This window comes from Solanum lycopersicum, chromosome 7 (assembly GCF_036512215.1).
Source record: "Solanum lycopersicum chromosome 7, SLM_r2.1".
NCBI classification, from domain to species: domain Eukaryota; kingdom Viridiplantae; phylum Streptophyta; class Magnoliopsida; order Solanales; family Solanaceae; genus Solanum; species Solanum lycopersicum.
The window spans coordinates 5,009,789-5,026,920 of NC_090806.1; the positions used below are offsets into that span (position 1 = coordinate 5,009,789).

Sequence of the window (17,132 nt, forward strand, 5' to 3'; positions counted from 1 at the left end):
ACAATTAACTGTAATTTTCCTGATATTACTTTATGAGGCCAGGTATGTTATTAAACAAAGAAAAGAAAACAGAATACTCACATAAATGGAGAAATAGTTGAAAAATATGAAAGAAAACGAATTCTATGTTAGAGTGAATTTGCTCTTTTTTGTCCATTTTAATTTGTTTATATTATACTAATAATAGATGTTTATTTTAATTTGTTTAGTTAGAAAAATTAAAACATTAAATTTCATATATTCAAAAGATATTACAATAAAACTGCAATTAGATTTATTATTTTATAAAAAATATATTAAGTCAATACAGAACAAATAAAAAATAAACGAAGAAAATATTATTTTAGCCTTACAAAAAATGGTATTGGTCAAGAATATAATAGACAAACAATGGTGTATTGATTTACTGAAATTGACCCAAATGCACAATGCTATTCATATAAACATCAATGCATAGTAGTGTTCATCCCACCCAATTATGCCGGGCTACGTATCGATCAGTTTAATTCAATTTTAAAATTTGTTACTTTAATTTATTGATTGTTGATCGTTTAGGTTATCAACTATAGCTATAGTTTAAGAAAATTGTAAATGACAGCTACAGTTTCACAGATTCTTGCTATTCACATGAGTTGTATTATTTGCCTAATTTGTATGCATTCAGAATTTGAACAATTCGCCTGATTTGCACATGTGTGTGCCGATGACTTGTCGAATGTGCTAAAATGGTCGGTCTAGAGGTCTAGTTTTTGACGATGAACTTTGATTGACCTGAAATTTGATTGGTTCGTCGACATCAACCCAGTGAGAAATACTCATCCCCTTGTTGTGGTCAAGGACTTCTTTTGTCCATTCAAAACCGTTTTGATGGGGTTTTGGCCATTTTTCTATTTTCCAAAAAGTTCAAAATTCAATTTTTTTTTTTTTAAAAAAAACTAGTAGTGTTAGGGTTCACCCCTAGTGCTTATCAATGACTTTTATATGAGTTTAAATGTTGTCATTGGTCCTCTTTCCCATCGAATAAACTTGTATATTATGACATTGTTTTTAGTCTCTTCATTTGATGACTCGTTTCAACTTGTATATCAAGAGACTCTAGAGATTATATTTACCTAATCACTCTTAATGGATTAATCTCTAACTGAATTGGACTTGTCTTGTTTAAGTGATACTATATCTGAACATATATTTTTCTGAATATTTAAGTTCTACTAATGAATCTAACCGTTCATTAGCATGATTATATGTGTCTTGTGTTACTGTTATTTAGAATGTATGCCTAATAATCTATTTTAAATATCTCTTATATTAATTATGTCTCACTTCAACCCCACCTTTATCATGAACCAAAACAGAGGTCCTAACTATGTATACTGAAAATGAAATCCATATACTGTCATAACTGCTGAAGGTTTCAAATTTGTGTTGGTTGGTGAATGCTTTTGAAAAATCTGAGTATGGCACTTTGGAAGTATCTGAATAATCATGTTGTAAGTTTTTGATTTCAAATATATGGGTCTAGAGTTGGGACTATCAAAGCTTAATATTTAACCCAAACATTTAAAATTTGAACGACGTAGTCGTTCAAGTTTTAACAATATGCCAGTTAAGTAATTCTGCATATAATTACAATCTGTCAAAATGTCTTGCACAGAGAATGGGAATTCACATTGTTATACAGAAAGCACAATAAATACCAGGACAGTCTCCAGATGACTCAACATATTGCTCCAGGCTTAATAGAGTTTTGAGCAAGTCGAAAACCAGAGGGTACTGGGGAAAATATTCTGCTCATCCTGCTGCTAGGACCATTTAAGAGACTGGTGAGATGCACAACCAATGATAACACTATCAAGTTGTTCATCAGGCTAATTTACAGGTTATCATACCGAGTTTCTGGGCTCGTCCTTTTGCTGATTGCTACCATTCACAACGTCCATGGAAATGCACGTTCAAAGAAGATGATCACTTTGTTCGCAGACTAATCTACAAGTAATCATTGGAAGCTTTTGTGTTCATCCTTCCGCTGACAGCAACCATTTGGGTCTTCTGATGGAAATGCACATCCAAAGAAACCACCACTTTGTTCGGCAAACTATTCTACGGTTGTCAGTGGTGTGATTCAATCAAGAGGGTCAAATGGTGAAATTGCAGAGCTAAGGTACAGCCTTGACTGGGACAGGGCTAACCAGTTCAAGAAGCAGCAGCTGGAGAAAATACACACCAGACCAACCAAGAAAAAGTAGGAACCAAAAACTGGAAACCCTGTCATAGGATGTTGGACAGTTTGTGAAACCTTTGTACAACAGCGTGAAGATCATGCACTTCATACACCTCAATAAGTGACCTAACCGCTCTGAATATTACATCTTTCTTGTGGTTTACAGAAGAGTAGTATTCGGCCTCAAACTGGTTAGGTGATTTCTCAAGAGACATGCAGACCAACTTAAGCCACTCCTCGAAGAAGGATGATTTCTACAGGAATATTAAAGAGAATTAGACACAGCCTTAAAAGAGATGGTAAATCAAATACAGATTTTAAAGACTAGAAACCTGGGAAGAGAACAAATACAGAAACCTCCACATTAGCAACTCATGTATTTTGGTATTACCTTGTTATTAAGATTCTTCATTTATTTTTCTCTCTGTGTTCTCAACCCCTCTCCTGCAATTACATCCTCCCTCCCCAAAAATAATTTCGAGATCTAACGAAAAGATACTATGACTGTAAGACATATCTTGTATAGATATTACTGAGGTTGAGTGGAAGATTCCAATGTAAAATTTGAGTATTTAACTCTTCAGTAAACTTGTCTTTTTGGGTTCGAGCTTTGGATAGGGAGCACTTTTCCCCCAAAGTGGGAATTCTCGGCACAAATCCAGATTAGGCAGTCCCCCAAAATGGGCACTGATACCCCGCGGGAGGGGGGAACCCAAAAAAGACTTAAATTCCTTAGTGAAGTGAAATATAACATTTTGTGTAAACATATTGAAAGAGGCTGCATGCAACCTGATGCAATATAAATTTATGAATGGTTAAAGGGCCAAATACATACATGTGCATGTTTATCTGCTTGCATAATAAGGATTACTCTCACCAACTAGTTACCATACTGCTCACTTTAAGCTGATGACGTCTAGTGGTTGTTACGATGTTACTAATCATATTTGACCAATGGTGAAGAGCCAAGGTAAATCCATAAATGAGAATGCACAAATTTTCTCTGTCCCCCAGACAAGGAAAATTCAAGTACTAAGGACCAAAACATTTTATTCCATACAATCCTCAATCGTGTCTGAGGTCAGATGCTCAAAAAATTCAAAATAAACCTGTTTCTAACATCTTAAGAAAACTGAAGTAGCAAGAAGATTCAATTAACAACCCTTTCACTTGGTTAAGATAAGCACAAAAAATCCTTCAGTATGCACCATTCAAATAGTGGGACGATGATACATAATTGTTTCCAAGGCCTTAATTTGATGTATAGACACTTTTGAGCAATCCTCATATCGATCAGTGAAGACACTTTATCTAATGAAAGCAGGCAAGAAGAGAGCAATACAAGTGTCGTATTCCTAGGTCAAGCAGCTTGAGTGCTGCACTCTAGATAGCGCAAGCCCAGTAGCTGAAAGCATCACTAGATTACGCTATAACCCGAGTAGAAATGGACACAAAGCTATTTCAACAATTCCCATTTTCGTAGTTCGAAAGAAAGAGAATAACTTACTCGAATGTAAGTCTTCCTAAATTTTCTATTCCAGTCAACGGCCCTTACCAGGTGATGTCAATGGCCCTTACCAGGTGATACTAGTAATATTCTAATTCATGATACTGAAAAATTTATCTGAATAATACTACGAAGGGGAGTCCAGAAAATTATAATTGCAACTGCTAGATAAAATAGGGGCAACTTCATCGAGAACTTATAGAATAACATGCTTGTCAATTGTCATTACATCAGAGGTCTCTGTAGACGGTTAGAAGTGGTGGAGTAATAGTATAGCAACTTGGCATATCAAAAGAGACCTATGTTGTCAAACTCTTCGAAATTCTTTTTCCACCCGTGTTGATACGACACAATTGTGGGTGTGGGAGTGAGATCCACATCGAAATGGGTCAACCTACCTTGGGTATTTTGACTATATTCTGTGACCGAGATGTACATATTTTGGGCTCATGAAGTATGAGAATGCTGTTCTGTTGAGCTAGATAAGAAAAAGCATTGGTGTTTACAAGAATGAAGTTTTATAAGTTTTAGTTCAATAGTTTAATTAATCGAAAATATATATTTTGTATGTCGTAATATACATTTATTGGCAACCTAAATTTATGTGATGAAGAGTCTGACCTCTATATTCACACCCAAGTCTGAGCAACATAGAAAGAAACTCAAATGTGGCAGAAGTAGTTAGAAATTAGGGATACATGGGGATGGAGAAAGATAACGTAGTAATGGAGGGGCATCGTGGGGCAATTCCAAGTGAACACACTAAAGAGCAAACACGTTAGGAACTTTGGGAAAAGCATAATTACAGCTCTTGATGTTGGTGCAGATAATTTGACTTTTAAAATGTTGATGCATGTACAAGGAAACAACAGATGCACAGATATAAATCGTCTCTCACAAAATCTATTTAAAATACAAAGTCTCTTTTTTAATAAAAATTTTTAAGGAGTTTTTAAAAAGAAAATTGAATATTCTCAAGCACTGAATTAATACTAAAAGCCTTACTTTCATTAGGAACTCATGGACATGACGATCATCTGTTTTGGAAGTGAGGCCAAGCAAATGTAGCATAGTTGAGGTCAGCTGCAGAAGAAAAATTCAGTAAAAAGCTGTTGGTAAAAAATAAATGAAGGAGTGACAAATTTGATCAAGAGGATGAATTTGTCAAAACATTGAACTCATGCCATGGAATTGTTATCCACCAAATACAGAATGAGATAATTTTACCAGCACCTATAATCAATAATTATGACATATAGATCAAGTTTAAGATTAAGAAGAAACTTATTCAGCTCATGGATTTTAATAAATAACCCTTTAACTTGGCAGCTTAAATACATGCTTCAAACAGATTCCAAGTTGAGTAACTACACCCCCAGGCTACTACTGACAATTTCATATAGCAACGTTGATAAAGGATATATATATGAAAGTAGCCGAGACCAGAAAGGGTACATAACTTTTTCAGTTTTCAGTAAGAACACGTACAAAACTTGATCTGTTATATACGAAAAGATAACAAATGTTCAGAAATTTCAAAGCATATACAGATATTTGTTATCTCCTTATTGGCTATACTTCTATTTCTTGCATGTCAAAGTATAATGGTTTAGGAGCTCAACCTGCTTTTCAAGCGCCAATCGATATTTCAAATTTGATGGTGACGATATCTCATCAGAACTGAGACCCTCGACAACATGCTGCACACCTTGAAGGACACTAAAGAATGATCTGCCATAATCTGCACCGGACGGGGCCAACCCCATTAAGTCAAAAAGAGAATAAGCTTATAGAAATACAAACAAACATGACTAACTTCAACAAAAAGGAGGCTCTCATTTGCACGGATAGTATGTTATAGTATAACTTCTATTTTAATAATTTATTGCATACCCTTAGCATGACCTGTCCTATAAGAAGTTTATTTTGGCTCTGCCCTATAACAAAGGTTGATCCTACTTGTTAAGTAGCTTTTTTCAGTACCAGTAAGCAACTACAACTACAATGCCTCAATCCCAAACACCCAAACTAGTTCAGAGGAATCCAAACATGTTCTAAAGGAACAGGAAAATAAACCTCTCTGTAAGCCAACTGTGAGATGAGATATAAAAACAAAAGGTAAAAACAATTCACCATTTAAGGTTGCTGGAACAGCCAAAGCTGCAGCTGCTTGTATCCTAATCTTAAAATTGGAGGAATCACGGAGGAGCAGCAAAAGAATGCTAAAAACTGATGACGCCCTGCAATATTAACTTGATAGTCAATATGTACAAACACATTGAAATAGATTGAGGCATGTATGTACAAATAGGGAATACCCGGAAAAAAGAATTTCAAACCCATCAAAATAATACAAAATGGAGTAGAAAAGAAGAATTATGCACCACTCAAGAAACTGAATTCAGTTGGTGGGATGTGAAAAAAAAAGAATTACGCAGCAGCATCACGGAACAATCCAGCAATTCTCATTTACATAATGCATCCTAGGACTTTGTCAAAACTGAAAGTAGGGGTGTCAAATGGGCGGGTTGAGTTGAAATTGCAGAGATTAAAATGGGTTGAAATAGAGATCGGGTTGGGTTATGCCCCACCCAAGTTTACTTTGGGCTCAAATGGCTAAAAATCGGTTGGGTCATGACCCGCCCAATTTGACCCGCTTAAATTCAATAATTTTAACATATTGTTATTTAACTTTTATAACCACAGTTTGAATTTCAAATCAATTTTTTTTTTAAAGAATGTTACACATTGATAGATAAATCCTAAGATATACAATATATAGTAATTCATACCATCAACATAGGAACATACATTACACCGCAAATTAAAAGTCTTAAAACGGGTTGAAATCAAAGATTAAATTTGGCTCAACGAGGATTCTCTTAAAATGGGCCAAGGCTTGAATGAGTTGAGATTGAACCCAATTCAAATTATCTTGAGCCCAACCCTTAAAATTCTAGGCGGATTACCTATAATTGGGTTCATTTTTGACACCCCTAACCGAAAGTGTCACTAGCCTTCCGAATGCCTTCCTATTTTCTTTTAAAGACTATACGCAAATGTTAGTAAGATGACAACTCCTATAACCTATCTGCTTCAGACCATCATATCTTAAAATAAGTTCTTAAGTTACTATCAATCAGCACAGAGAAGGCAACAAAGATAACAACAAGGCAGGTAATGTAGTTCTATTTAGGGGTGTCAAATGGATGAGTTGGGTTGAAATTAGGAGGGCTAAATGGACTAAAAATTTGAGTTTAATTTGAACAATAATCCAGATTCATAAAGCAATCAATATAATGAGTATTTTTTGCTTATTCAATTTCATTCATTCATCTAATTTCACTTTACACTACGTATTTGATCAACTATTTTGACCTATTTTTAAGAAATATTAGATCAACTAAAAGATTCTATTATGATTAAAAATATTGAGTACTGTAGTATAAGTAAGAAAATAAAAATTATCATATATCCATGGCAGAGCTATGTATCGCAAGGGGGTTCATCTAAAGCCTCTTCTTCAAAAAATTACATTGGCAAATTATTTTTTACGTCTATATAGTCGGTATCAAACCCTTTTGGCCTTTTTGTATGTTCGCTTTTTTTTTATATTTCGAAGAGGGGGTTTATCCGAACCCTCTTCTTCAAAAAATTACATTGTCAGATTATGTTTTACGTCATAATTGTGTATATAGTAGGTATCAAATCCTTTTGGCTTTTGCATATGTTTACTTCTTTATATTTTGAATCAACTTCGTGAAAATCATGGATCCGCCTATGCATATATCTTCTGATTTTACATTGTTAAATTTTTTATTAAAAGGTTTCCCCTTCTCATTTGTTTGTGATCTTCAAGTTCTTGATTGTTCATGTGGTTCCTTGGATACAAGGGTGTCTATATTTTCTGCTTCGATAAAAATCTCAGAATTTTTAAAGGGTTATGAGAATTTTGTGGGTTAAGATTTGTGTTAGTTTCTTGTTTATTCTAAATGTGAATTGGATATCGATCTCTTAATGCATAGAAATGACATCATAGTGGTATTAATTTAAGTAACTTTTTTTTCAGTTCATCGCACATGGATTGCCTAGTGTGGTTTACCTCTCCTGCGTGGTTTGCGAGCTATTGCACTAGAGCAGGGTTTACTCTATATCCAAAGTGTAGCGATTGCGGGTTTCCTTGTCATTAAAAAAATAGAGTAACTTTTAATCGTAAAAAATGTTAAATGATAGTCAAAACTGTTTAGGCAGGCCAAGAGTTCTGTCACTCCTCTCAGTCAACTCGACCTCTTTCAAGGGGGACTAGAGGGAATGCAACTGAATGTTCATTATCATAATAAGTAGTCGATTAGGAGAAGAGAGTAATTACTTTTTCTTTTTTTTTCCTGTAAGTATGTCTCAAGTACAAAGAATATTTACAGTGCAACAAAAAATAGGAAGCGTTTTATGCTGCAAATGTGGATTATGTAGGTTACAAGCAAGTTGAATTACACATAAAAACTGGGCAAAGTTGGAGGTTGTTTTAAAATGGGTTCTAATTAAACGGGTTAAATTAGCCCATTATTATATAATCTTGGCGATTGCTGTAAATCAGGACACACCTATTATCAGCTGGACTACTTGGGGAGCACACTAGGTCAATATATAGGTTAATACAGGTTTTACAGTGGATTTTCATTTTGCTCCCAAAACCATTTACTGCTCATTTAATGTATTCATGTTTTAGGGAGTTAAGGGTATCACCTCTCTCATTAGGCAGTCTTTTCTGATCCTCAGACGTGCCCCTGCACCTGCATCCTCTCGGTACTTTTCTTAGATACTATTCAAAATGGTACTTCAATTTATTAATGTCCACTTATGTGATCAAACCCATAAAAACAACCACGTTCTCTTACGCAACTTGTATATTGTTTCATTTATACTATCATCAACTTATACCATTGAAAACTCTATCAGAGCCCTTGGATGAGATTCATTAAGCAAACCAAGAGATGAGATAATCAAGTTGGTCCTCATCTTCATCCTCTTTGGCTCCTTAAGATGGATATACCCAGGTAACTCCCAGAATTTGAAGAAATTGTATCTATGACGACGAGGATGTCAAATACTGAATCATGTAACAAAGCCATCCAACATTCAAGGCACAAACACATGGACATCCAACATCAATAGAAAACAAAGACATGCTAATAATAGAGGATCGAAACAAGGTTAGCAAGTACTTACCAGACCATGTTTTCCAGCTTCAACGTTGGATTGGAAAACAAGTTGCTTAGTGAATAGCAAACATTCCACTGTACCTGATAGCAAGGCCGACCTTTTAAGTATGCAGTTACGGTGTGCTTTTGAAGGACAGGGGAAAAATTTAAGGTTTGATATCTACTATTCCTTTTTTCCCTTTGCTTTTTCCCCTGATCACAATATTATAAGGAAGAAATACCTTAACGTTTCCAGTTGTAACACAAGAAATAAATGCTTGCACCATCTTCTCGAGCCATTTAGAACTTTCCAAGTAAGCGTTACATGAACTTCGACTTTCTCCCAGATCCTCGCTAATGGACAAACCTTTTGTGGGCTTTCCCCTAGAAGATACGACCAATGAATCTGCTTGCCTGTCATAAGCAAATGATTGACTTGAAAACCTAACAACTCTTGAAAGGTTACCCAATGCTCTCACAGCATTTGCTTTAACCTGATATCAGAAACATGAGAAGTAAATTATATAATACAATCGCTAACATGACAGCAAAATGTCAAAAAAAGAACTGAAAGTAGCCAATATAGCTAACAGCTTACCTTGTCATTATCGTTCGTAAGTTGTAAAGCACAGTCAATCAGCAAGGAAATCGACTGTGAGCTCACTGTTGAATCATTCATATAGAAGAACAATAAGACGTCTGAAAGTATTGTTACACAACAAACAGATCGAAAATCATTCAGAAATTCACAGGACCTGAAGAGAATTTCTCAAATCCATGTACATCAACATGGTGGCGAAGTGCATCACATATATTAGCTAAAGCCCATGAAGCTGTTATGCGAACCTGAAAGTTGTCACATTAAGCTTCCATGTACCTTTTTGCTAGGCTAATAAGCAGAGAAAATGTGCAAAAACAGGAGTATTGAAACCAACCGACACTGAGGAATCACGACTGTTGTCCACAGCAGGAGAAATGAACTTGTCGAAAATCTCTGCACTGCCATATTGGAACATAGATTTACCAACTAACAACGAACTGGCTAAAAAAGTCGGGCCAGACAAATATAATTAGGTAAATTAAAAATATTCTCCCTAACAGTTTAAGCTTTTAAGTTTTTAGATGAAGTTCTCACACAATTCAACATGGTATCCGCTTAAGAAAAAAATATTTTCACATGTTTGCCCATGAAAAAGAATCAGGCTCACATAAGGGAGCATGTTGAGATAAATTATGATATGTAAACTAAAAGTGAGTTCTCTCTTAACATTTTAAGCTTAAGCTTTTAAATGAATTAATCACAGAATTCAACAGTGTCCAAACAATGCCTCCAAAGAGAAATTAAGGCTAAATGAATTTAATGTACCTTTCAAAAATGTGTGGAAAACAAGCAATTACACCAATAGCACGACAAGCAGCTGATCTAACATTCGGAACCTCATCACCTTTTGCAGTTTTAACCTAAGAAGATTTCACAAGTACAACTTAAATCACTTATCATTCTCTATAATTGAGAGAAGGATAAAGCACCAATGCACTAATCAGTTATGTAGCAAAAACTTACACAAGAGCTCATGATAAAGTCTTGTTTATCCTTTGGTAGAGAAAAGAAAACTGTGGAAGTAATTCCAGCAAAACAAGTAACTGATGCAGCCCTCACCTAAAGGACCAAAGCAAAGTAATGGAATAAATGAGTCATAGCAGCAGCAGCCTGACAATTTCTATGAGAGAAACCAATACAAGATCTTTCTCATGTAGTGATATTGATGATTAGCATGCATGCTCTAAAATATTCTGGGAGAATAAGCATTGCTAAATTGCGTGATCTCATTAAAGCTTGTATTGTTAGAGAGGGAACGCCATTATGTATTCAATTATGTCCCAAACACACCGTCACGTATGGCGGAATCTTTTACATGGCCAAGCATGTGACAATATTTTGTTGATTATTCACTCCGAGAAACTAAGCTAGAATTCCTGCTTGCTCTGTCAATAAATTAAAGCTTGTGAAGAGTTAAAGAGAGTAGACACCTAAACATTTATTTACTACAGATTTGCAGTATGCATCCTCAAATGCGAGCTGATATATTTCTTCAGTCAAGTACTTGACATATTTCGTATATGTATTACATTAATGCTGAAAATCGAGACCACTTTCTAATCTAATACCAATTTGCTTAGTGTGGACTGTTTCATCTAAAGTTTAAACTGTAAAAGGGGCCATCTTTATTTATTCCACTACGTCTTAACATGCCCTCTCACAAGTGTGCATTCAAACCATTTAAAGAACTCGATATTACATCTTATTCTTTTCATGTTGGCATACCATTTCTTTCTAAAGGATAACCTTTTCTGTAATGAATATTTTTCTACATATCATTACCCTTCTAGGGTATTTTCTGGATCTACCCGTAGATTATCTGAATATTTGAAAGGGAAAATTATAAGAAATGGTCATTCGGCTATCTCTGTTACCGAAATTTTGGCCAAATTTTCAAAAATTACTAAAATTGGCCAAAACTTCTTCCTTTCCAGTTCGCCATTAATAGCTTCTAATTTTCTTCTTCTTCCTTCCCACTTCGCCATTAAGGCCTTCTTTTCCTTCTTCCTTCCTCCTCCTCCTTCTTCATCGTCGTCTTCTTTTTTTTTTTTCTACGTCTTTTTCTTCTTTGTTGTTTTTTCTTTTTCAAAATTTGACGTACCACAAATGTGTGAACCCTTTGAAGCAAACTATATATCAAAAGACTAGAAACATCGAGATTGAATAGTCAATGTATGGTTCATGTATGGTTAAGTTATAGTTAGTTTTTTGAGTGTATCATAATGTATAGTCAGCGTATAACTCATGCATAGGTACCCTATATTGTATAGTTAGTGTATACTTTTTGTGACTTTTGGCTAGCTATAATGTATAGTTAGTGTATACTTCCAATGAGTTTTGGACTATTTTTGATGTAAATAAAACATGGTTAAATTCGTTGTAAGCTAATTGCTTTATCGTAGATATTTGATATTTTCCCAAAAATCTGGTTCAAACTTCTCATCTGACCTGATCATGCCTAAAAAGTCTCTTATTCTTAGCTATCACCAGCAGTAGGACTTCCTGGATTGATAAATGTGGGTTTGATAACTCTAGGTTATTCTATAAGCAATTGAGTAGGCAGCACACATACTTCAGAGGCTATTTCTGCAGAAATCACAATTAAAATAAATCTTTTAAACGTGCAATTTATTTTCTTCTTTTCTATACTTCACCAACTTCTTATTATATGGTACAATTAATAAAATCTATAGAGAATCCAAAAGGTATCTATAAACTAACCATTGGAGAAGAATGCTGAAGTATAAGAGGCAAATGCCGAACTATTGCTTCCAACCACTGCTCACTTCCTGACAGCTTTTCAGCTCCATCACTATTTACTACACAATCATGTGGCCCATAAGATGGAGCCGATGAGATTGTTTTTGATTTGACATAGTCAGACGTAAAGGGGCTATCAAGTGATATATCACTCGAAAGATCTTCAGTTCCCTTAAATCCAGAGATTGCACGAAGACATTCATCCAACACCTGCAAAACATTCATGTCACAGTAACATCCAAAGAACATATGACAAATACCAAATTAAGAAATCGACCCCTTCTAAACGATCATAAAATCTTTCTTGTGTTTGGTAGAACTGTAGCTGCTAAAACTAAAACAAAATACAACAAAAAGACAAGTTTCAACTAACAAATCGATGAAACAATGATCAAAATCACAAGTACTTAGATTCTTATTGACTGCATGCCATTTTATCTTCAAATGCTAATGCTTTCACAAAACTTCATGCAAATTGATTCCTTCTCTGACTATACTACCTACCCAGCTATGCTTTTTCATCTTTTGCACTTCACTACTGAAAACGTATAGTAGTACATAAAATTTGCTGGCAAGCAGAATAGGAAGAAAATGATCATTGTATTCTTGTAACAGAATCGGAAACGCGGGAGGAAGAAACATATGTCAGACTATGTTAAAACCTAAATTGACAAACAGCAACCAAAGGAAGATATTATAAAGGAGTAGACCATGAAATTTCCTGAAAGAAAGCCAAGAGCATGTGGGACCTGGAATTTAAGATATGGCTATATGTAACTAACAAATATCATGTTAACAAGAAAAGACAATTGAACCCTAGCAAATAGGATTGCTGGAGCATATTAAGCAGTTTTTTTCCATTATTCATCCTAACTGTCAAGGAAAAGGTATAAGAGCAGCTGAATTGGGAGGGGCCAACAAGAGATCTTCACAGTAGATCTCTATCGAGCTTCACCAAAAAGAACTACCAGGACTGTTTTCTAGGTCTAAGTTTGACTGTAGAAAACCCCTATCAAACAAAGTTTTTTCTATCGAGTGCATGGTGGGCCATATTAAGTTATTAACAACTGAAAATCTAAAAACGGTAACTTACACGGGTTTTGGTGCTTCATGTTCAAAGAAGGTGAATATGTCATCACCTCCTATTACATTGCAAACCTCATCAACCAACATGTGACTTGACATCAATAAAGTTAGCAACTACTTGTATTGCTGGAAAGTTTGAAGAGTTTGGAGAGAACAGAACAAGCACAGCTGGTATTACCGGAAGTAATTTGAAATTTTGGAGAGCAGAAAATGGATCTATCCTCATAGATAATTGGTTGAGCTCTCAGCTCAGAACTACTTATTAAAAAAATGCTCAGATAGGACCTTCTTTGCCGTCTTGCTTAGGCGTATGCTCCTTGAATCTGGGATTCATTTTTTTCTTTTGTCACAAGAAAACACCTTACGAATCATCAAAGAGAAGTAAAAAAAACCTAGAATAAAGTAATCAAGTATATTTCAGAGCCACCAATGGCTTATCAAGAAAATATACTTCCTATTTTTCGCTAAACTGTACAAATATAAATATTGCTTTTAAAAATAAAAAATCAGAAGTGAGTATTAAGTAACGATTGCATTGCGCAATAAAGTGATAACCCATAAAGAAGACGTATCATTTGTGACTCTAGCCCAAAGGTTATTTGAATCACATTAAATTTCAAGAAAACGAAGGACTGGGATAAGTTACCTAAATTCCTGTGGTCTTTTGCAATTTCGTTTTCATCCTATTGCAGAAAACAATTGCTTCAAAAGGATTTAATTTCCAATTGACAGCAGGATGCCACTTAACATCCCCCACCATTCCCACCTCACCCCACCCCCACAAAAAAAAGCAAGAAGAGAAGAACTTCACATATGTGAGAAATATAGAAAAATAACATTATTGAATTGTTGTTCTGTCTACATTATTCTATTGAGGCCCTATTTATAGACCCTAGAATACAATCCTTTACCAAGTAGGATACTATTTAGTATTCCTATTCCTATTCTAATTGGATTGTATAAACCTATTCCTATTCCAACACTCCCCCTCAAGCTAGTGCATACAATTCATGTACCTAGCTTGTTACAAATGTAATTGACACGAGGACCGATAAGGGGCTTGGTGAGATATCCGCAAGTTGATCAGTCGACTTCACAAAATTGACAGTCAAGTCAATCTCAATGTGCTTGTCTTCTCATTAAATACTGGATTTGATGCATAATGTCAGTAAACACGGAGATAATATTCCAGTGTTGAACTTCCCAAACTAAACCAGCAAAGACTGCTTCAAACCATAGAGTGACTCACATAATTGACATACAAGGCTACTAAACTCCCCCGAGCAACAGAGTGCTCAAAACGTAGTATAAAGTATATGGATCCTGTTGGAATCAGTAGATGAGTTGATATTAGACAAGTCACTGAAAAAGTGGTTGAAACATGCTCATATGCCGGAGTATTAAATTTGATGGCTAAAAGTGGTCAATCTAAGGGATAAAATTATATAGATAGTCGGAATGATGTCACGACCCAACTAACAAATAGAAATTAAATAGGATAGTTAGAATTGATGGAATGACCCCATTGAAAAAGAGATAATATGGGTAGGGTCGGAATGATGGCACGAACCAAATGAAAAAGTAGTCACCGGAATGATGGCACGGTGCTACACAAATTAAATATGAAAAATTAGTCACCGGAATGATGGCGTGGTGCAATAAAAATTAGATATGAGAAAATAGTCACCAGAAAGATACATGGTGACTCGACTTTTGTTAACATAATCATCGGCCGGATGAGCGGCATATATGAGTAATAGCCGCCCGCCGGCAGCGGAAGCTCTTTGATTTTCTACCAAGATCGTAGAGGCTCTGATACCATGCGATAAATATAGAAAAATAATACTATTCAATTGTTGTTGTGTCTACATTATTACATCGAGACCCTATTTATAGACCCTAGAATACAATCCTTTACCAAGTAGGATACTATTTAGTATTCCTATTCCTATTCTAATAGGATTGTATAAACATATTCCTATTCTAATATGATTGTGTAAACCTTTTCTTATTCTAATAGGATTGTATAAACCTATTCCTATTCTAACAACATTCAAAGAAAATAAACCCCGCCAGTGCTTTCAGACCCCTACTGTAACGCACACAAGATGGAAGAAGCACAAAACAAGGGGAAAGAAAACCAAAACATAAGCAGGTACCTCACCTTGATTGAAGCGGTTATGACTTTGTCTCCAATTGGCTCATTTGAGTTTCCAACATTATCCCTCCAAGACCTTATCTCAGAAGAGGAGGTCAAGACTCCATGAACTAAAAGGGAAATCTTTTCCCAACAAAGGATCATCACGCTAGGATAGTTGTGTGCCACAGCTCTGACGGCCTAGGAGAAGTACGATATAGAAACATATCAATGCAACCAACTAAAGTTTTCGATGGTGTTCAAATTTAGACAAAATCCTCAAGTAAAGAACATTGTTTTCATTTAAATGCCAGAAGAACAAAAGGTAACCAAAACAAAACCACCAAACAGGCAAGTTGCAAATCATCAAATGACAAATGAATACCCTTATTTTGCTTTCATAAAAGGTATTTTGCTTTGGTATTGTTTCTTTTATTCCCTCTTTACAAGGCATATATTATTTAGATATACCAGAATGGCATCTTCCGCTAACTGCTAGGCCCCACTTGTTCAGCATCTTCAATACAGTGGTTCCCTCAGCTACTCCCAGATCAATTGAATTTCATTTTATTTATTTTTTTGAAACTGGTTACTTTGGATTGATTTTCATGTTCTCACTGAGTATCAAGTAAGGTGAAACTGAAAGATACTGTGGAAGAATCCTGATTAATTAGGTTGTAATTGCATAGAGAAGATGGTAAAAATATTTCTTAAAAAAGACCAATAGATAACCAAAAGGCAACATTCACAGATTGGACCCCAAGAGCTCTCAAACTGGATGCCAAAGCATCAGCCTGCAAGTCATTACAAAGGAGGACACAGATTCTGGTGCTATTGACAAAAGTTTGTACAGAGTACACATGTTTTATGCATGAGGCGGATGTAAGAAGCTGTAACAGTAGCCTATCAATAAGTAGGTGTAACAGAAACATGTTCTGTTAATGCGATTGGATGGGAAAAAGAGTGACCTATAATGGAAGGTCCAAAAGCAAATAAAAATAAGTTTAGCTTCTAAATTTCTTCTACAAAAGTGTGCCAAAAGAAAACTGAGCTTACATGAAAGAAGCATAACATGCCCTGGGGGATACCTTTTGAACTTACAAAATGGCTCCCATGGGAATGGGATAGCTCATTCAAGCATCAAGAAAAGAATGCCAACCAAAAAAAAAAATATAACATCTTTAGATGATCTTATCCTTTCTTTTTTTTTTTATAATTATCTTTTTGGATGTCTTTTCTCTGTTCTGGGTTTTATTTATTACGTAAATATAGAGGGGACAATAAATTAACAAAAAGAGGGAAAACGGAAAGGCACAGAATTTGTACAATTTCACATAGGAGAAGATAACCTAAATCATCTGTGAACCATTCTCGACATTGACACACTATGTTAATTGTTAAAGTTCAACCATGAAAAACTTATTTCCTTTCTTTTCCTGCTTCTCCATCTTTTTCAAAGATTATAGAATTCCTTATAGATTGACTGATCGATTACCTGAAGTGCCTCAAAGCCTACTGATGGGCTTACTCCTGGGTCACAATACCGAAACAACGTAAACAAAATGCCCGACTTCGATTTAATACTGATTGAACCTGAATGGACAAATACAGAGGAATACAAT

General features: G+C 35.2%; 1 protein-coding gene across 4 annotated transcripts in view; it reads right to left on the reverse strand.

The window, feature by feature from the left end:
* Positions 1–1,524: 1,524 nt before the first annotated feature.
* Positions 1,525–17,132, reverse strand: part of LOC101253001 (uncharacterized) — a 33,435-nt gene continuing 17,827 nt past the window's right edge. For 3 of the 4 annotated variants that reach the window (XM_010325018.4, XM_010325019.4, XM_026031881.2), the window contains 14 exons: positions 17,006–17,103; positions 15,538–15,711; positions 12,249–12,497; positions 10,491–10,586; positions 10,293–10,387; positions 9,862–9,925; positions 9,682–9,772; positions 9,525–9,589; positions 9,169–9,420; positions 8,955–9,028; positions 5,862–5,968; positions 5,351–5,469; positions 4,734–4,811; positions 1,525–2,475 (listed from right to left, as the gene is read on the reverse strand). In XM_010325018.4, the coding sequence (XP_010323320.2) occupies positions 2,269–2,475; positions 4,734–4,811; positions 5,351–5,469; positions 5,862–5,968; positions 8,955–9,028; positions 9,169–9,420; positions 9,525–9,589; positions 9,682–9,772; positions 9,862–9,925; positions 10,293–10,387; positions 10,491–10,586; positions 12,249–12,497; positions 15,538–15,711; positions 17,006–17,103 (1,769 nt within the window). In that variant the 3' untranslated portion in view covers positions 1,525–2,268. The remainder of the gene's footprint in view (positions 2,476–4,733; positions 4,812–5,350; positions 5,470–5,861; positions 5,969–8,954; positions 9,029–9,168; positions 9,421–9,524; positions 9,590–9,681; positions 9,773–9,861; positions 9,926–10,292; positions 10,388–10,490; positions 10,587–12,248; positions 12,498–15,537; positions 15,712–17,005; positions 17,104–17,132) is intronic. The other variant, XR_011210546.1, reaches the window with a different exon arrangement.